Source organism: Siniperca chuatsi, linkage group LG16, assembly GCF_020085105.1.
Source record: "Siniperca chuatsi isolate FFG_IHB_CAS linkage group LG16, ASM2008510v1, whole genome shotgun sequence".
Taxonomy (NCBI): Eukaryota; Metazoa; Chordata; class Actinopteri; order Centrarchiformes; family Sinipercidae; genus Siniperca; species Siniperca chuatsi.
Genome location: NC_058057.1, coordinates 5,518,538 through 5,540,769, shown reverse-complemented (window position 1 = coordinate 5,540,769; position 22,232 = coordinate 5,518,538). Strand labels below are relative to the sequence as shown.

Below are 22,232 nucleotides of genomic sequence, written 5' to 3'. Positions count from 1 at the left end.
AGTAGTTACAAACCCTACGTATTCACAATCATCCACACGGAATTTTAGTGCCAAGTCCAGTTCAGCGTCATCTTTAATAATCATGAAAGCGAATCTCCTAAATGAAACAATATGTTTCAATAAAGGAGATTCGCACCCGATCGCAGTCTTTTTGATCGGCGAAACCAACTTTACATAACGTGAAAGCGCTTGCGCCAAAATATCATCACTAAGGAATGGAGGGATATTCGAAATTGTGACTTTCTTTGATGGTAACATCAGAGGCAAAACAGTTAAGTAAGTATTTCATCAATGATTATTCCTCGCACAACCACCTCGTTTGCTCTTTCCACTGTATTCAAAAAAATCATGGTCGCGTTATTCATTCTGGATGCAGAGAGAATGTTTTGATGGCCAACAACTTCTCCTACACCCAGACAGCAAGCCTCCGCACTCCAACAAAACTCACACACAAGATAAATACTAAATCAAATAAACAAACTTAGAAGTAAAGAAAGGAAACACACAAAAAAGCAAATACACGTGCTCACACTCACTAAGCTCTCACACGCTCCACAAACGCCCACGCATGCGCAGAGAGAGAGAGAAATAATAATAATAATAATAATAATAATAGGAATGATAGTCATAGGAATAATAATGACAATAATACTAATAAGACTAATAATAATAATTGTAGCAACGATTGAGCAGGGTGGCAGCAGGTGGCCCACAATCATAGATCCAGACTCTGCAGCTCCGGAGGCAGAAATACCTGCTACAAAGCTACAAAGAGAGAAGAGAGCACAAAACTACAGGAGAGAGATGTCAAGTTAGTAACATGCATTAATGGGATAAGAATGCATACAGAGGGAGAGGAGGAGAGAGGAGCTCAGTGCATCATGGGAAGTCTCCCAGCAGTCTAGGCCTACAGCAGCATAACTAAGGGATGGTTCAGGATTCACCTGAGCCAGCTTTATCAAAGAGAAAAGTCTTAAGCCTACTCTTAAATGTGGAGATGGTGTCTGCCTCCCGAACCGAAACTGGGACCTGATTCCACAGGAGAGGAGCTTGATAGCTGAAGGCACTAGCTCCCGTTCTACTTTTGGAGCACCACAAGTAGGCACCACAAGTAACGCTGCATTCTGAGAATGCAGTGTTCATCCGTGTATTGGTTAAAATTAGAGCATTATCTGATCTGTGAGATGCTTTTTTTTCGGGAGCGGGCATGACCCGATGACCTTCATGTACAAGCGTATGATCTATGATGCACGAGCATCCTTGAGTGATGGGGGTGTGGACATGTCCTGTCACACCTTCCTTTCAAAACCCCCACCCCTTCCAAGACCATTTGTTGATCCCCAATATGGGCACGGATGTTGGGTAAGACAAGACTGTTGTTGATGTAAAACATGCCTTGGAAATAAAATACCGAAACACAGACATTGAATGTTCATTTTTATGACAACAGCCATGTATGAGGTTATGAAAAAGATATACTATGGCTCTTAAAACAAGACACTTTTACTCTTCACAGAACGGCTCCTTTTACATTTTAAGAAAAATAAAGTGTTAGTGAATACAATAGATTGGCGATTCCAGCTAGATCTAGTGGACATGTCAGCTTATTCTTCAGAAAATGATGGGGTACAATGAGCACATTGTTTTTAACAACCTATTTAAAACAAAAGACAAAGGAGTATTTTATTTTAAATATAAAGTCAGTGACACGCTGAGAATTTCAAAATTAGGAGGACCTTTTTAAAAAAGGTTATGAGCAAAAGTATACTGATGAATATTTTACTGTAATGGAATGTGTACTGTGCAGCCCCCCTGTTTATAGGTTAAAAGATTATGATGATGAGGTATTACAGGGGACCTTCTATGAACTAGAACTGGTAAAAGTTATGATGGATAGAGACAAAATGTTTTTAAAATAGAAAAGATCTTCTCTAGAGAGAGAAGACAGGGTCGGAATATGGTACTAGTCAAATGGGTGGGATGGCCAGATAAATGTAACTCTTGGATTTCAGAAAACCAGGTCATTAAGTTACCGTAGGGTTTTCAAGCGGACTACATACTGAAACTACTGCCTGACATGAATGGATTTTTTTTTTTGTTACATTTATCTAGCAATTCTTCTACATTATTTTACCCCAACAACACAATAGCAAATTTCAGAACAAATCGACTCAAACCTTTTCATTTTAAAGTACCTTATGAAGTGGGATTAATAGAAATTCATTTTTCAAAAACATTTCACCAAAAGATGCAGAATTCATTGTGTTCGACAAAACAAAGAAGCGGGCCTGTCTAACCATGGCGCCCAGGTTCTATACATCCATGCCACAATTAATAACTGAAATAAACTCCTACTTATCTATAATCGATATGGATTACATCAAACTTTGTTACAATACCATCACAAACAACGTGTCTGTTTTACTATTAAGAGACCCGGAATTCACATTTAAAGGAAAACTTGTCAGGATTTATACCTGGAGAAGTCTTTGAAATCCCTGAGGACACTGTAATCGACGAGGATCACATATCATCTCATGTGTATATCGCGCCACATCCTGCCGATATTAATGTTGGGATGTACAACATGGTGCAAAGCGCCCGCCTCCTTCTCATCGGGACCTCCGGCTGGCCAACAGGTTTGACATCCTGGATAAGCAGGACTTTCCTCCACTGGAGGGACGTTTCCTTTTGCCAGCAGTCAACTCCTCCTCCTCCTCTCGCCGCAAGTTACTGAAAGAGGCCATGATCAGGAGAAGCTCTGGAGGTCTCATTCATCCTGAGACAGCAGAGAACACCTCTACTAAGAAGCAGTAAGACGCCGCAGCAGTCCCCGGCCACGTCTCTCAGGGACAGCTGATGGAACTCAGCGGACTCCACAATCATCGACTCTGCTTCCTCTCATCCCCCCAACTACGCTGATAGTTGGAGATTCCATAGGAATATCCGCTTCGTTAATGCGGTCACACATTGCTTTCCCGGAGTTACGAACCCCGACATCCTTGAAAAGCTCCCTGGACTTCTGGCTGCACTCACGACGACTATCACGAAAATCATAGTCCATGTCGGCACCAATGACACCGCCCGTCAACAATCTGAGCTGACAAAAGCAGACTTCATCTGCTTCTTTGACCGGCTCAACAGCACCAGAAAGCATGCTTTTATTTCGGGTCCAATTCCTACACTGGGTTCTGGAATTGGCTGTTTTAGCAGGATCCTCAGCCTTCATACTTTGCTCCAGTCTGTCTGCAGTACCTATGACATTGGTTTTATTTACAATTTTTTACTTATTCTGGGATCGTTCTTTCTTGTTTGCACGAGATGGTCTTCACCCAAACAAGTCAAGTAGTCACATTCTGGCGGCTAACCTGCAGCACTATGTGCTGTCCTCCTCATGTAGTTGACTATTTATATCACCTGTTTCCCCTCGCTCTTCTTCTTTATCTTCTCTGCCCACCATAAACAGCCACGCACCCTCTGCTGTCACTAACCCCCCTTATGGACTGAACATAGTGCTGCTATTTGGAGCCTGGATCCCTCTAGTGTTACTTTTAAAATTCCTGTGGTAATTTCCTAAAGTCCTTAATACGAAACAGACACAGCCGACACAGCAATAATAATTTAATAAAGATCCGGGCCAGAACCCTACCTCCAAGTTCAGCCTCAGCTCTGACCCAGCACAGACTTTTTAAGATGGCTCTTCTCAATGTTGATGACTCTTCTAATGCCCTTCCTGCTGATTTTAACTTTCAACATGTTTCTGGCCAAACTCATTCCTGTGGCCACACCTTAGACCTAGTCTTTAGTCTGGGCCTGAAAACTCGATCTGTTGAAATCAGGGACATGTTTGTATCTGATCACCTATGCATTGTTTTTAACTGTGAATTAGAGGCTGCTAGTACTGTCTTATCCCAATCTAAGTACACACGCGTCCTTAATGAGCATAGTGCCTCAAAATTCTGTACACTGTTCAACCTTAAATCTCATAGCTCCTCTGAAAAATAGACCAAACTTAAGGACTAGAAAACAGCCATAGTTAAATAACAGTATTCGCTGTAAAAGGAAATGCAGAAGAGCAGGACGCAGATGTAAGAAATCAGGTCACCAGGTCCACTTTGTGGCTATGAAAGAGCTATTACTCCTTTTATAATAGGATGGTGAAGGATGCAAGAACATGTCATTTATCTGCACTTAATTCTGCCCATCAGCACAACCCCAGATTCCTATTTAAGACTATGGATCAGTTAGTTAACCCAGCCTCTCCTTGTGCCTCTGCTGATTGTGATGCTGATTGTGAAAAGTTTATTTTGCACTTTGTTGGAAAGGTGGAGTTAATAAGATCTGGTATCACCCCCAACCCTGCCTTTTTAGATGTGGATCACCTGCTCAGTGATTCTTTGAGCACTGAGACAGCCCTTCTCAAAGTCACTAATGACCTTTTAAGGAATGCAGATGCAGGCATGTGTTCAGTTCTTGTGCTGCTGGACTTAAGTGCTGCCTTTGACACAATTGATCATGGCATTCTTTTAGATAGACTGAGGCACTGGGTGGACATATCCGGCACTGCACTAGACTGGTTCTCATCTTATCTGTCCAATAGGAAATTCTGTGTCAGCATTAATAACTTCATGTCATCCTTCTCCCATATCAAGTACGGTGTGCCTCAAGGTTCAATTCTGGTTCTGATACTGTTCTCCTTATACATGCTTCCCTTGGATGATGTCATCCACAGACATGGGATTTCTTTTCATTGTAATGTGGATGACACACAGTTGTACCTCCCTGTCAAGCTGACCTTAGTACGCTGAGTTCTCTGCAGATGTCGATAATATTTTAGACCTTGTAATCCCTTATGAACCTTCACGTAGTTTGAGATCTTTGGTTAGGGGTCTTCTGTCTGTTCCTGAGTCCATGATGAAAACTAAGTGGGACAGAGCTTTTGCCATCAGGGCCCCGATTATTTTATATTTTATCATTCACTGTGGTATTTTATTTCTTCTTTGTGAAGCACTTTGTACTTTGCTTATAGATAAGTGCTCTATGAATCAAGTTTTATTGTTTATTATTATTATTATTATTATTATTATTATTATTATTATTATTATTATTCATTTATTCTGATAGCATAGAATATCAAACAGTAGGACACAGTTATGTACCTCTTTTAAGAATCGTATATATTGAAGGACCGAACAATGTTAGCATGCTGACATTACCATTTTAAGGACGTACAACAGACCACACTACCTTAGACTCTGTAAAACACACATCGATAGCATCACAATATCTCTCAAGTCAGATCAATTCAATTTGGGTGAAGATTCTAAGTAGAGAGAAGAGTTGGTTTGAAAGGGGTGTCAAGGAAGCCATTTTTGTGAAAAAAGAAAACCCCTCTTTGAAGAGAAATGGTGGTCTGAGATTCAATCTGCCCAATGTTTACCACAGTGTATTAGCACCTTGGTCACACCAATCACATGCTAATCAGGTACTTAACAGTGATGAGGGAGGTGCAGCCAGAAAACAATAGGCCTGATTACTGATTACTGGGCCATCATGGAAACAATTAGGTCAGTTTCAGGTGAAACTAGGCAGATTAATCAACAGATACTCAGGTAGACTCCTTCCTGAGGGCAGGGCTTATGTAACACAGAGTAGCTTAAGTTTCTGAGTTCCCAGTCCATTTTTCACAATTGAGAACGACTTCCAGATGGGAGCCGAAACATCTTGATTCTGAAAACAGTGTCCAGATGACTACGACTGAAACCTTTTCTACGATTGTAGCCTCTACCGGTTGCTAGCAGGGTCTAATAAGTCTTGGTTAATAATAACCATTTTATTATCGTCACTATATTGTTGCTGCTGTCTTGTATTCCCACAGTTGCAAATTCTAACAATGCACTGAATTATTTACTGAGTGTATATCAATAACAGTAGGATATATATTGTTTGTGTGTAGCATGAAGGGACTACTTTTGTTGGACAACCTTGTGTTGTATAATGATAAATAAATTACCTTGTACCTTATGATCATTTTATATTGAGTCAAACGTATTTTTCTAATTATGTCATAGATCATACCTCAAAAAAAGTCACACATCCCCTTTCCCTAGGATACTGGTTTCTTCCAGAAGTCGGAGGATGAAATTTGTTCGTAACAGCAGGTACGCGCCCACACAGCACTCTTTTGCGCATCAATGCTGGAGGAGATGTAGGCTACAACTTAACAGTGTGTTGCTAATGTTAGAATAAAAATGTACATAAGTTATCCCATTTATGTTTTGTTCTTAGTAGCCTTTAAAGTACACAGCAATGCTGTGTGTGTATGTGTGTTATTAAACTTGTGTCTGTGAGATTAACAGGAATGCACCCTGCCATCCTATGACCGACAGGGCAGGCTGACACCGCACCAGATGGTCTCATGAGTTGTGGCTGGCCCCAAGGCCGCTCTCACGAGATAGACCTGACAACACCACTTTGTTTCTTTTCTTATTGTAGCAGTATATACTTCCCCCACCCCTTAGAAAACTATGTAACAGGGAATCTCCTAAACTGAATAAAAAAGAGGAGGCTGCATGGATGCACTTCAGAGTGAGTAGGAGATGTAACTGAATGCATCTATGCTTACTCTCCTCAAGTAAAACTTAAGTTAATGCCTTTGTCTTTCTTTCCTTGTATATGATTTAAATGTTCTAGGTATCTTGAACCTGACATTAACTTGGTCCTTCGAGCCGGATTCCAATAGATCCAGAGTTTCCAGTGGACGCGGAGAATTCCAGGAAAGTCTGTGGCCACAGCAGGCTCCTAGGTGGGCTCACAGGATCCCTTTGAGGGGAACTGGGGTTCCTCCTTGTCGGCTGGAAACCGAGGATTGACGGAATCTGGAGGAGTTAGACGAAAGGCCTTTCCTTGGAGTCCTGTCGCTGACTTAAATTCCGTGAGTAGGTTTTAAGTTAAAAACCTGTGTGACTGCGGCTGTTAGCGCGTCAAAAGAGAAACCTTTGTGACTGCGGCTGTTTAGCGCGTCAAAAGGAGAGCCTTTGTGACTGCAGCTGCTAGCGCGTCAAAAGGGAAACCTTTGTGACTGCAGCTCTTAGCGCGTCAAAAGGAAAGCCCTGAGGATTCTAGACCCTATCAGGCAAGAGAATAATTTGGGTGGGACGGAGGAATCCCCTTTTAGTGAGACTAAAAGTTAAAACTCCATGGTAAAGTAGTAGGCCTCAAAAGTGTGCGAAAAAGACGTCTGTAAATAAGTAAATAGGAGTGTGAATGATTGTGTGACTGAACGGAGACAGGAATACCATTTGTTTGTTTTTTTCTCATACCAAAGCAGTGGGAAAGAAAGCAATAAACCTTACAGGAAGCAAAGGCAAGAATTCTCCACTCGAAAGAGTTGAAGTGAGAATTTCCTGGAAAAGTATTTTAATTATTGCCCCATTGATAACATCCCAACATTTAGAACACCCTAGGTGTTAACCCAGCGTTGGACCAAAATACATAAAAAACAGCTCCAGTATGGGCAAGAGTCAAAGTAAGCCCAAAACTAGGGAGGATTTACAGTGTAAAGATTGGAAGTATATAGAAAAACAGGATCCTGATAAAATTAAATATTTGGATAAATGGGTAAAAAATTACGGGTTTAATGGTAAACTAAACGTCAAAACAATTAAGCTACTACAGGAAAAAATACAAAAAACACTAACAAAGATCCTAAAAAGATGAAAAAGGCAGGTTATGAGGAAACCAAATATTGGATAAAAGTAGCTGAAAAACGTGAAGCTGGAGAAAGAGACAGAAAAAAGAGGGAAAAAATAGGAGAAGTAGATGAGAAAACTGAAAAAAACAACAAGTAATGAGACAGGGCCGGTAGGAAGAAGGGCAGAACAGAGAAATGAGGAAGGTGCCTCAGGGGGACCTCCTCCTACAGCTCGACTATACCCTGATATTCCCCAAGAGGAACCCCCTGAGTATAATACCACACCTCCCAGAGCACTAAGATCAACCCGAGGTACTGCAGGCCTCGGATGGTCTAAGAAATTGGGAGCAGTTTTTTCCCCAACTAGTCCTCAAGCCATTGATACAAAAGTAGCAGATGAGTATCCTATGATACAAGTAGCCAATCCAAACACGAATGAAGGCCAACCACCAACAATCCTTGTTTATAGAACTTGGAACATGAATGATGTTAAAAAAGCCTTAGAGGGCATAACTCCATACAAAGAAGATGTCACTCAATTTGTAATTGACATGGAAAATGTGCGAAAATCCTATCATCTAAATGGACAAGAAGTCCAACAAATCTGGATGTGTGCTCTGGGACCAGATTGGCATAACGTTAGAGGAGATTGGAATCCTCTGAGCACAGCAGGTGATGCTCCTCTTCCATGGGACAGCCAACAAATGGCAGTAGGAGTAAACGGTCTGGCAACCAGAGCCACAGCCAGATTTAAGCAAAAAGCAAATTACACTGAAATAGGCAGAGCAAGACAAAAAGACGATGAAACTTTTGATGACTATAGACACCGCATGACTACAGTGTTTAAAATCCATTCGGGACTAATTGACGACAATAATGACCAAGGAGCTTACAGACAACAGTTGAAAAATGCTTTACATGCGGGCTCAAAAGACGCAATCAGAAGCTGGGTGCAGAGGCACTACATTGGACTGTCTACTGGTACCCTTGATGAGTACATTAATCATGCTTTGCACGCAGAAAAAGTTGCTAAAGAAAAAAAGAAAAAGACAGTAGGAAAGTTTTTTGGTGAGGTAGAGACTGAAGAAGTGTTTTACCATGACCAGAATAGAGAGAGGGGAAGAGACAATAGAGGGAGTAGATTTCATATAAAAGGACAGAGAGGAGGCAGAAGCAGAGGAGGTTTTGGACAAAGAAACAGACAGAGAGAAGCAGGATGTTGGAACTGTGGGAAAGATGGACACTTTGCTGTAGATTGTCCAGAGAATAAACAACAAGCATGACTAGAAGCTAATGCTACTCAGACACCAAGATTAGATGACGTCAGTGATCATGATGAAGTTCTAATAAATTACCAGGACTTGCTTGCAGTACATTTTGAGAAACCGATAGTGACTTTATGTGTAAATGGAAAACCAATTGATTTTCTTTGTGACACAGGAGCATGCAGAACAACTTGTAAGGAATGTTTCCCTAGGGCTAAATCTAGTAATAGCAGTATTGCAGTACGAGCAGCAGATGGCAAATTGACTCATGTGGAAGAATCTGAGCCAGTCTTGTTGAGGGATCCGCAGGGACAGTCATGTCAGATATGTCTTGATGTTCTCAGAGTGTCCAGTAAATCTGTTGGGGCGGGATGCTCTGTTTTTGTTGGGATTAGCTCTTGTTCCTACATCACAGGGAAGGATAGAGGTAAAGAGAAAAGCAGAACTAACCCAGGAAGACATCTTTGTCTTAAAAGGTTCAGGGCTACCTTATTACTACTATTCTTTAGATGTCCCAAATAAACCCCCACACGACACTGCAACTGCATTAATGACAGAGGGAAGACAAGTTATTTCCAGACTACAAGACAAAATGGAGGAAGGAAATTTGCATGTCACTCTATGGTTCAAAATCACTCCAGGACCAGACATGGAGTATGAAGCAAAATTAGACAGAGCAACACCTGTTAAAATCACAATAAATTACATTTATTCGGATGCAGAAAATACTGCCGTTGCAGGTGTAATCATACCAGATAATTTAAAACCACTAAACAGGATGTGGCTCCCATCCCATATTTCGCTGTACAAAAATGAAAACTTGCAGTGGCATGACCTGGGAAAGCTGGTTCAGCAAGCTAAAGCGGCAACTGACTGGACAGTGACCTCCGTCAACACATGGACAAGCGCGTCCGCAGGCCTGACTAAAAAAGCACTGTTTTGGTCAGTCCAAGTCCAAAAAGGCATGCACCTCTGTGGTGCTAGTGTAAAAAATTGACATGTGTTTTTTATTCAGGAAGAAGAAAAGCTAATTCAAAGTGTTCCTGACTCATTATGGTCCAAGGGACCAACAGATGTAGGGCTAGTTAAAGGAGCATTACCTGTCCAGATTAGACCTAAGACAGAATACCGTCCTTGTGTGAAACAATATCCACTGAAAGCAGATGCACATGAAGGCATTAAACCAGTGATCGAAGATCTGATAGCTGCAGGAGTCATTATAAAGTGTGACGATTCACCATGCAATACACCAATATTTCCAGTAAAAAAACAAGCACCCTCAGTGGGTTGGCGAATGGTACAAGATCTGCAGGCTGTAAATAATGCTGTAATACAAAGATCCGCACACCCTTTTGAACTCATTAAGACCAGATGCTAAAGTCTTTACTGTAGTTGACATCAGCAATGCATTCTTTTCAGTCCCAGTGGACAAAGATAGTGAGTTTTGGTTACTTACGGAGGTCAACGTTATACATATACCAGATTGCCCCAAGGATATTGTGAAAGTCTCACAATATACTCACAAGTGATGAGTGCTAGCATGGCTAAGTTCCAACCCCCAGGAAACAATCAAGTTTTGTTGTATGTAGATGACATACTTTTAGCTTCTCCAGACGAAGACATCTGTAAAAAAAGACTCCATAGCACTGTTGACACATTTAGCTGAGCAAGGCCACAAAGCAAGTAAAAATAAGTTGCAACTGTGTAAAGCACAAATAAAATATTTAGGTCATAATCTTAGCTCAGGAGGAAGAACAATAATTGAAGACAGAAAGACAACAATCTTAAAGGCTCCAAAACCACACACAAAAAAACAAATGATTTCACTTTTAGGGTTAACGAATTACTGCAGGTGTTGGGTACCTAATTATGCTGAAATAACTGCTCCACTCCAGAAATTAATGTATTATGAAAACATTAAAATGACTACTCCATTGAAATGGACAGAAGAAGCAGAAAATGCGTTCTGTACTTTAAAACAAACTCTGGTTTCCAGTGCAGCTTTAGCATTACCTGACTACAGCAAAACATTTGTGCAAATGGTAGACTGCAAAGGGAATTTTATGACTTCTGTTATGACACAGCAGCATGGCGATAAGATGAAACCTATAGCCTATTTCTCCTCTAAATTAGACAGCGTAGCATGTGCCCAGCCACACTGTGTTAGAGCGGTGGTGGCTACTTCTATGGCAGTAGAAACTAGCGCTGCTATTGTGTTATTTCACCCACTGGTGTTGAAAATACCACATGCAGTTTCAGCGCTGCTGCTGCAGACAAACATGACTTTTCTGTCTCCAGCGAGACATCTGTCATGTATGGCTGTGTTGCTTTCACAATCTCATTTAACTATTGAGCGATGCACAACCCTCAATCCAGCTACACTTCTGCCACTTCCTGATGACGGGCATGCACATGACTGCCAGGAACTTGCTGAACAAACAGCAAAAAGCAGACCTGACCTGACTGATCAACCTTTAACAACAGGAGAAACAATTTATGTTGATGGCTCTTCAAAAAAAAATTATCTAGGAAAAACACAAACAGGTTATGCTGTAGTGACCAAAGATAAGATATTAAAAGCTGAACAATTATCCTCACACTACTCTGCCCAAGCGGCAGAGATAGTGGCTCTAACAGAGGCGTGTAAATTAATGAAGAATAAAGACGCTACTATCTATACAGATAGTCAATATGCTTTTGCTACAGTCCATACTTTTGCACAGTATTGGCAAAATAGAGGAATGATCACATCTACAGGGAAACCAGTAACACATGTAGACCTCTTATCTAACCTGCTCAAGGCAGTAGTGTTACCTAAACACCTCGCAGTTTGTAAATGTGCAGCTCATACCTCAGGGACAGATCAAGTATCACTAGGGAATGCATTTGCAGACAAAACAGCTAAACAAGCAGCCGAGGGACAGATAAAAGTGCTTATGCTGACCTCGGACACTGATATGACTGATACAACACTCCAAGACATGCAACAACAAGCACCACAGAAAGAAAAGGATTTGTGGGTAAACACGGAGCACAACTACAAAATGACATCTATGTATGACCAGAGAAAAAACCAATCCTTCCACACAACCTATACAAATGGGCTGCAATATTGAGCCATGGTGTTACACGTCTCAACAGGAGGGATGGTGGGACAGATAAAACAACATTACACAACCTATGGATTTAACTCTTATTCAAAGAATTTTTGTAGAGCATGCTTGACCTGTGCTAAGCACAATTCTCAGGGAAACTTAAGACCTAGAAGAGGGCATTTCCCTTCACCACAGTATCCGTTTCAAGCAATACATATGGATTTTATAGAGTTAAATCAGAGTGAAGGAAAAAAGTATTGTCTGGTCATAATAGATGCCTTCTCTAAATGGGTAGAGCTGTTTCCAACCAAACACCCAGACGCATTAACAGTGGCAAAAGCGTTATGTAAAGACATAATACCCCGTTATGGCATTCCGGAAAAACTTTACAGTGATAATGGAGCACATTTTGTAAACCAATTGATCAAAAAGATAGGAATAATGTTTCACATTAATCTAAAAAACCATTGCGCATATCACTCTCAAAGTGCAGGATTAGTGGAACGAATGAATGGCACTATAAAAAAACGTTTAAAGAAATGTATTGAAGAAACAAGGAGACCTTGGACTCAGTGCATAGATTTATTGAAAATGTACATCAACATTACAGCAACTTCAGGTTTAACTCCATATGAAATGTTGTTTGGTAGACCATACAGGCTGCCACAGTTTAAAAATCAATGGGAGCTGAGTGAAGAAACCAACCTAGCAGACTATATGAGAAAAATGTTAGAAAAACAAAAAGGAAAACAAGCTGATGAAAATCCTTCTGTTTCTCAACAGGAGATCCAATTAGTGGGACCAGGCGATTGGGTGCTGATACGAAGCATTAAGAGAAAACATTGGCACTCTCCCAAGTGGGAAGGGCCTTATCAGGTATTGTTGAACACTCCCACAGCCATAAAAATAGCTGAAAGATCCACGTGGGTACATCTTACTCATTGCAAAAAGGTCATCTCCTCCAACAGTTCCGCAGAGAAAAGTGACTCACAGTCTGATAATAGAGTGGACTCAGGTGTGTAGAACCTGAGTAGACTCGAAAGTCAGTGAAGTATATCCAAGACACCAGACTCATTAGAGGACACTCTCGGGGAAGATGGCGACTAGATGGATAAGCGATGCCATTAGGTGCTGGGGAGTGACAATTGTATTCATATTAATTTTTCTTTTTACCTGGTACTTATGGGAAGCTCCTGGAACTTCCCTAAATAGCACTCATGTTCCGCCCACTTCATCTCAAGGTATCACCCAACCACATGCTAGAGTAAAACGCGGAGTAGGATATTATCGGCCCACTGGCGTTCTGACGACTTTGCAAAATCCATGTAATGCGACCGGAGAAACGACGTCTAGGACCTATATTTGCTACAATACCACTACCTTTATCAGCACAGTAATCATCCCTATGAACTCCTTCCAGTTGGGCGGTTATGTAGGAAGCGAGTGGTATGATTGGACATTCTATTTAAACTCAGTGGGTTTTAAACAAACAGGTCTAGACTGGGGATGGGTTTTCGCCACCACTGATAAAACCTGGAGGTCCAATTCCTATGGCTGGCGACCATGGGCACAATATTGGTCACGTGTGTTAACTCTAGAAAAGCTAAAACTTAGAAACTCACCCTCCTTAGTTTCAAGATTTAATACCACAGTCAATCCGTTATTGGAAAAACCCCCATCAATGCCTAGCTATCCAAATCCACCTTGTTACATTTTAGCTCTGTGTGCCTATCGGCCAAGTCATACAGACCCATGCACTTATGTGGCACTGTGCCCTAACATTACAGAAACACCCACTGCCGCAACAGACTCAGATTTGCAACCTGTGCCAGGACTGACGTTGGGGCCTAGGTCCACAACTAAAGTAAAGATAAAGATCCTCAATAAAAAACCTGACACTGACGAGTGGTTTCAAGTAACCACTGGAGTCTCAGGGAAAAACAATAATTGGCTGTTAATGGTAGAACAGGCAGCAAATGCAACTAAAGCCGACTGTGTTGTGTGTATGGGCCCCCGCCCCTTACTACAAATAGTTCCTGCACCTATTCCAGCTGAATGCCTGTTGACTGTCATGAGCAAGACAGTTCCAGGACCAAATTGTAGTTATTGGGACGGTATCTTTCCAGTAACAAAAGGCGTAAGAATCAAACCTCTATTCTCTAAACATGTAGCACCAGGAAACTTCTCATGTATTAACCTGACCGGTAGAGGACCTCGTTTAGGTAGCCTTGCAGAGATAGCATGTCCAGTTACACTTCCTGTTTTTACACCCTTCACCCCAGTGTCTCGGGCTGACATATGGTGGTGGTGTGGGGATGAGAGATTATTTGACAAACTGCCTAAAGGTAATACAGGATTGTGTGCATTGGTAACCCTATTGCTACCAGTAAATGTGTACCCCATATCAGCTGACGCTCTGTATATACAAATAACCAGTACAATGCCCAGTGAGTGGAGACAGAAACGCTCCTCCTGGCGCTCTGAAACCAATCCTACATATATAGATGCTATAGGAGTTCCTCGCGCGTACTGCAGACGCAGTACAAGATAGCAGATCAGGTGGCTGCAGGGTTTGAGTCCCTGTTCTGTTGGTGGTGCACGATTAACAAAAACGTGGGCCGAATCAATTACATCCATTATAACGTACAGAAATTGGGCAATTGGACACAGAGTGGGTTTGAGGCTGTTCATGGACAGCTTTCCTCCACGTCACTGATGGCATTCCAGAACCGCATAGCTCTTGACATGTTGCTTGCAGAGAAAGGAGGTGTGTGTGCTATGTTCAGAGAGCAATGCTGCACCTTCATTCCTAACACTGCAGCGGATGGCAGTCTCACCAAGGCCATAGAAGGGTTGAAAACTCTGAATGGTAAGATGAAAGATCAATCTGGTGTAGACACCACTATGTGGGATTCTTGGTTGGATGCTTTTGGGAAATACCGAACCTTGGTGTCCTCAATTCTAATATCTCTAGCAGTCTTTGCTGCAATATTGACCTTATGTGGATGTCGTTGTATTCCGTGCCTGCGTTCTTTGTCTACTCGTCTCATCACCACAGCAATTTCACCTTTGGAGGACCGCTTAACCCAGATGTATCCACTCCTGCCACAAAACCAAGATGACGATGACAACACAGATGAAGAATCAGACCATTGGTCTGATTTGTTCCCTGATCCAGGTGACTATGAGTCACCCCCGTAAGTAAACATTTTGCCAGACTCATAAAAATGATCTTGCAGTCGAAAATCTAGCGAAGAGACTGATTGAGTGATATGAGAATTTGAGAACAAAATGTGATAAACAGGAGGGAAATGTTAGAATAAAAATGTACATAAGTTATCCCATTTATGTTTTGTTCTTAGTAGCCTTTAAAGTACACAGCAATGCTGTGTGTGTATGTGTGTTATTAAACTTGTGTCTGTGAGATTAACAGGAATGCACCCTGCCATTCTATGACCGACAGGGCAGGCTGACACCGCACCAGATGGTCTCATGAGTTGTGGCTGGCCCCAAGGCCGCTCTCACGAGATAGACCTGACAACACCACTTTGTTTCTTTTCTTATTGTAGCAGTATATACTTCCCCCACCCCTTAGAAAACTATGTAACAGGGAATCTCCTAAACTGAATAAAAAAGAGGAGGCTGCATGGATGCACTTCAGTGTGAGTAGGAGATGTAACTGAATGCATCTATGCTTACTCTCCTCGAGTAAAACTTAAGTTAATGCCTTTGTCTTTCTTTCCTTGTATATGATTTAAATGTTCTAGGTATCTTAAAACCTGACAGCTAAAGTGGTTAGTAGAGCATCAATCCCTTTTTCAAATGTGTGAAAATTAAATGCAATTAGGCGTCTTGCAAACAGACGTTAAAGGTAGACATGAAAATCCTACACTTATACAGTATTTACCCTAGTATAAAGTTGGGGATTACTGAGCTACAGAAACAGAAAAGTTTTAAAATAACCCCCCAAATACTTTGAGTATATATGTCAAATTGCAGAAAATTGTGTCATTATTTTTTTTTTTTTGGTAAAGGACCCCCATGCCGCTAATAAAAGATGATGCTGGAGAGTCAAGCTTTTCACTGAACATGGGCAGCCTGCATCCCCTGACCAGATGGAAAAATCTGACACAGGGACGTGAATGAGTATTGTTCTCTTGGGTATTAAAACTCATGAGCCTCTAGACAACTGGTAACTTTAACACCATTTGATCTGAATGGATGTACCTTTGCAAATATGACTGTGCTCTTGCGATTTGCCGGTGTCCGACTTTGCTTGTGAATTAGCAGATCTTGCACCCCGCCACTGCAAAGCTTCTAGGGATTTTTCAGTTTTTCTCCGGGTAGGGTCCCTTTTCTTTGTCTTTTCGCTTCTCGATCAGATTTGACCGATTTAACCAACTTTATAGCCAAAAGGTTAGCAGGTAACTGTCAACCACCGTAGCAGGCACAGGTAACAACAAATCACGTAACGTGTTCCTCACAAGATGGCGCCACCGTCCTAACATGCAACACGGCGTGACATACCTTCACAGATTCCCTATACAGTATTTACCTATTATAGTAAAAAGTATGGGCACTGGTATATGTAATAACTGTCCTTTTATTATAGTCAAATGTTTATCAACAAATGAATAAATGAGGGATTAATAATTACTATATGCCAGGAAAACAGAATCAAATAAATGCAGGAAATAGGTCTTTTAAATGGCAAATTAGAAATGATTATTCCATAAAATATATGCAACTTAGACAAGGAGGAAAAACGCAGGAAGAAAGAAACTCCAGAGAAAAAAAAGAGCCTAGGTGAGCAGTTAAGGGCTCCTTAGAGGTAGAGAGCAAAAAAATGACAGAACGACAGAACGGACAAAGGAAATCTAACAGTTTTATTCACCATCAGGCTAGGGCGTGTGTTAAAACAGAGAAGTGGTCTTTCACGCCCAACTGCTCTATGCCTTCTGGTTAATATCCTCCTTTTGTTCTGAGGAGAAAACGTTATTTCATCTACTTTTATGGACTTATTTAATTTGATTGTTATGCGCAACATTCACATACTTCTCATTACTATGATCAATAAATAGTAATTATAATATCAAATAGTACATAATATGGTTTACATCAAAGCATCCATGTAAGACATATTGTTTAAACATCAGTCATATTTCAGAACATTGTTCAGTCATACTATTCCCTGCTTCACTAACTGCTTCACTATCAAAAACATAAATTCAATACCACTAATAAAACGATTGCAGGTTAAACAACAGTTAGCTTCTAACTTCTATCTTACACAAAATCATAAATGCAATTGTTATAGGGAGCCCATTATCTATCGTCACTAGATGGCAGTATGGCCACATGGTAGACAAGGTATTAATTAATTTGTCTTACATCGTACAGATATCATAGTTGGTTTATTCTTCAGAAAAACGTGCTGAGTAATATTTTCTGGATTACTGACTGATTGGATCACTTATTTTTTTATTTATTCTGACTTTGTAGTAGTTTAAGGTTTTTCATTTCCTGTTTTATTTTGTAGTATTCTCCTTCCCTTGTGTGTCTTGTGGTTTTACTTCCTGTCTTTGTTTGTTTTTCCTCCAGTTTTGATTGTTTGCACCTGTGTCTCGTTGTCTCACCTCCCCTAGGATATTTAGTCCGGGTGTCTGTCTTTGTTCAGTGTTGAATCATTGTTGTTAATGTATGGTGCTTCTACTGTCTGGTGTGATGCCTACCTGATGTTGTTCCTGTCGTGAGTTTTGTTCCTGACATTGTGTATGTGTCGCCGTTTGGTGCACTTTTGTTGTGCCTGGTTCCTGTACCCAGTTCCCCGACATTTTTACCGTGAGTCCTGCTTTGGATTCTTTGTCTCCCGTGGACCTTGGTTAGATTCTGGATTGTGTATTCTGCCTGCTCCCTATTGGACTGTTTTGCCACCTTGGACTCTCTCCCCTGCTTCCATCACTGCCAGCCGGTAACCTATATGCCTTTTGCCTGTTTGTTTACCTGTCTGCCTGTACCTGCCTGTGAACCAGATCACCCTCAATGAACACTATAGCCATCCGGCTACTTCACCTCATTACGCTTCCTGGTCATCTGCGTTTGGGTCCATATACCACTACACACATCATTCGACAGACTTGGGCTAAAAGAAGGAATACAGAGTTTTAATTGAGGAATGCACTTTAAAGTTTTTGACGGGGTCTGGTAAGCATCTTTTCTCAGGTCACATCTTGATGTGATGTGTATTCAGTCTCAAAGAAATAAAGAACTCAAGCCTCTTTTGGTTGGTCTGTGTATACAGATTTCTTCCTGTGGTTTTGTAGCTAGGTGAACCAAAGAGAGTCAATGACTGCTTCCAGTCCTGCAATTCATTTTTTTTTTTTTTTAGCATGACAAAATGCATAACTTTACTGGGCAGAGAGCCTGGTACCAGGTCTGGAAAGTTTCAGAATGACACTTTCACTATTGAGGTGCTTACAAATCCAGAGGAGTCCCAGGAAAGAAAGTTCATTCAAATCCCATTGGAATTCCACAAGGCCATTAACCGCACCTCTCACTTGGTCTTAAACAGAAGTTGTTTGCCCTACACAATAATCAGCAACACTGTTCGTATCATTGTTGTGTTTATATGCATCAGTTCTGCTATCGCTCTAGAATGTGAATGGGGCTGTAACTCCATGTAATTTTTTCATTTCAAGACAGGAATTCCAATAGAAACACACTATTAATCATGTGACGAAACAAAACATACAACAGCAAACATCACTTAATACAGCCAGAACAGGAGTCAACAGCCTGATAGGCTGAGGAGGGCCGACCATGATTTGCATAGACAGGAAAATAAAGACGGGTTGCAATCAGATTTGTGATCTGGCCAACAGAAATTCATATATGTGGCTAAGGGAAAATGAAAGTGTCTCATTTGAATTTCATCCGGATACAAGACCGTTAAAAAGAAGTGTAAATGGGGCCTTTATCTTGTGTCACCAGTAGGTCAAAGTTTCACTTATCCAGTGAAATATCTCAACATATACTGGCTGGATTACCATGAAATTTGGTACAGACATTCATGTCCCCCTCAGGATGATCCCTTATCTTTTAATCTAGCGCCACCATCAGGTCAAAATTTCAATTTGTCCAATACTTTGGTTTATGATCAAATATCTGTAAAACTAATGATATTCCCATCATCCTCAGCTGTACTAGCTAAACTAAGATTGTGAACATGGTAAACATTAAACCTAAGAAACACCAGCATATTTGAATTGTCATTGTGAGCATGTAAGCATGCTGATGTTAGTGTTGAGTTCAAAGTACCACTGTGCTTAACTACAGCCTCACAGAGCCAGTGTGGCTTAAGAAAGCATGCAATCAGTCAGTGAAGTTCAGATTCAAAATTTTAGGTGGCTGTTGGAGCACAGGTTTCATCTTACTGTAGTTGGTGAGTGTATCTCTAAACGAAGGGCTCATTTGTGGCTGTTTAGGTGTGTGAGTCTGAATTAAGGCTGTGAGACATTCAAAATATTGCATAATGCATATTTTCGGAAAATACTAGATATCTAAAAAGGGGAAAAAAATGAGTCAGGTTATGGTCCCTGTCTTTTATTCTCTCTGTCATCCATTTCTTCCCTCTATCTGCTGTCTCCTGCCCCCACCTTCGCTTCTGTCTCTCCCCCTCAATCTCTCCATGTTTTCTAGTTGTCTTTGAAATGAGGACAGATACTGTAGGATGTGGGGATGTGCCAGTGAGCTCCATAGAAAATGTATTAGCAGCTCTGATGATGGCCAGCCAAAACTGTGATTGCTCAAGCACGTTTTTTCATGGTGAGATGTCAAATGGATGTGTCATGCTTGATGAAAATAATTTGTACTCAGTTGCCTGTCCCTGTCTGTTCCTGTTATCAGCTGTGTGTGTGTGTGTGTGTGTGTGTGTGTGTTTGTGCAGTTGAGTTACCAAGCCATCTGCATTGGTATTTATGCATCAAAGCCAAACGGCAACCTCCAGGGCTGAAAAATTAAGCCAACCCATCCATCCATCCATCCATCCATCCATCCATTTTCTTCCGCCTATCCGGGGCCGGGTCGCGGGGGCAGCAGTCTAAGCAGGGACTCCCAGACTTCCTTCGCTCCAGACACTTCCTCCAGCTCCTCCGGGGGGATCCCGAGGCGTTCCCAGGCCAGCCGAGAGACATAGTCCCTCCAGCGTGTCCTGGGTCTTCCCCGGGGTCGCCTCCCGGTGGGACATGCCCAGAACACCTCCCGAGGGAGGCGTCCAGGAGGCATCCGGATCAGATGCCCTAGCCACCTCAGCTGGCTCCTCTCGACGTGGAGGAGCAGCGGCTCTACTCCGAGCTCCCCCCGTGTGACTGAGCTCCTCACCCTATCTCTAAGGGAGCGCCCAGCCACTCGGCGGAGGAAGCCCATTTCGGCCGCTTGTATCCGCGATCTTGTCCTTTCGGTCACTACCCAGAGCTCATGACCATAGGTGAGGGCAGGAGCGTAGATTGACCGATAAATCGAGAGCTTTGTCTTTCGATTCAGCTCCTTCTTCACCACAACGGTCCGATACAGCGCCCGCATCACTGCAGGCGCTGTACCGATCCGCCTGTCAATCTCACGCTCCATCCGTCCCTCACTCGTGAACAATACCCCGAGATACTTGAACTCCTCCACTTGAGGCAAGGACTCCCCACCTACCCGAAGAGAGCAAACCACCTTTTTCCGGTCAAGAACCATGGCCTCAGATTTGGAAGAGCTGATTCTCATCCCAGCTGCTTCACACTCGGCTGCAAACCGTCCCCAGTGCATGCTGCAGGTCCTGGTTTGAAGAAGCCATCAGAACGACATCATCTGCAAACAGCAGAGATGAGATCCTGTGGTTCCCAAACCGGACACCCTCCGCCCCTGACTGCGCCTAGAAATTCTGTCCATATAAATTATGAACAGAACCGGTGACAAAGGGCAGCCCTGGCGGAGTCCAACATGCACCGGGAACAGGTCTGACTTACTGCCGGCAATGCGAACACAGCTCCTGCTCCGTTTATACAGGGACCGGACAGCCCTTAGCAAAGGGCCCCAGACCCCATACTCCCAGAGCACTCCCCACAAAGCGCCCCGGGGCACACGGTCGAATGCCTTCTCCAGATCCACAAAGCACATGTGGACTGGTTGGGCAAACTCCCATGAACCCTCGAGCACCCGATGGAGAGTATAGAGCTGGTCCAGTGTTCCACGACCGGGACGAAAACCACTCTGCTCCTCCTGAATCCGAGGTTCGACTATCGGACGAATTCTCCTCTCCAGTACCCTGGAGTAGACCTTACCGGGGAGGCTGAGAAGTGTGATCCCTCTGTGATTGGAACACACCCTCCGGTCCCCTTCTTATACAGAGGGACCACCACCCGGTCTGCCAGTCCAGAGGCACTGTCCCAGACCGCCACGCGATGTTGCAGAGACGTGTCAGCCAAGACAGTCCCACAACATCCAGAGACTTAAGATACTCAGGACGGATCTCATCCACCCCTGAAGCCTTGCCGCCAAGGAGCTTGCCAACAACCTCAGTGACTTCGGCCAGGGTGATGGATGAGTCCGCCTCCGGGTCCCCAGCCTCCGCTTCCTCTTCGGAAGACGTGACAGCGGGATTGAGGAGATCCTCAAAGTATTCCTTCCACCGTCCGACAACATCCCCAGTCGAGGTCAACAGCTCTCCACCCGCACCGTACACGGTGTTGGTGAAGCACTGCTTCCCCCTCCTGAGCCGCCGGACGGTTTGCCAGAATTTCTTTGAGGCCGACCGATAGTCCTCCTCCATGGCCTCTCCGAACCTCTCCCAATCCTGAGTTTTTGCCTCTGTGACCGCCGGGGCTGCAGCACGCTTAGCCTGCCGGTACCTGTCAGCTGCCTCGGGAGTCCCACGAGCCAACAAGGCCCGATAGGACTCCTTCTTCAGCCTGACGGCATCCCTTACTTCCGGCGTCCACCACCAGGTTCGGGATTGCCGCGCGACAGGCACCAGAAACCTTGCGACCACAGCTACGAGCCGCGCATCGACAATGGAGGTGGAAAACATGGTCCACTCGGACTCAATGTCCCCAACCTCCCCGAAAGCTCTCCCGAGGTGTGAGTTGTAGACCCCGCTGACAGCGGGCTCCGCCAGACGTTCCCAGCAGACCCTCACGA

At 42.8% G+C, this 22,232-nt stretch overlaps 1 protein-coding gene across 1 annotated transcript in view; it reads left to right on the top strand.

Annotated features, from left to right (window-relative positions):
* LOC122863541 overlaps window positions 1-14,604 on the top strand; it is a 314,269-nt gene extending 299,665 nt beyond the window's left edge. Inside the window, exon 2 of the mRNA XM_044170119.1 lies at window positions 12,837-14,604. Within this exon, the coding sequence (XP_044026054.1) occupies window positions 13,150-14,604 (1,455 nt within the window). The 5' untranslated portion in view covers window positions 12,837-13,149. The remainder of the gene's footprint in view (window positions 1-12,836) is intronic.
* Window positions 14,605-22,232: the final 7,628 nt, after the last annotated feature.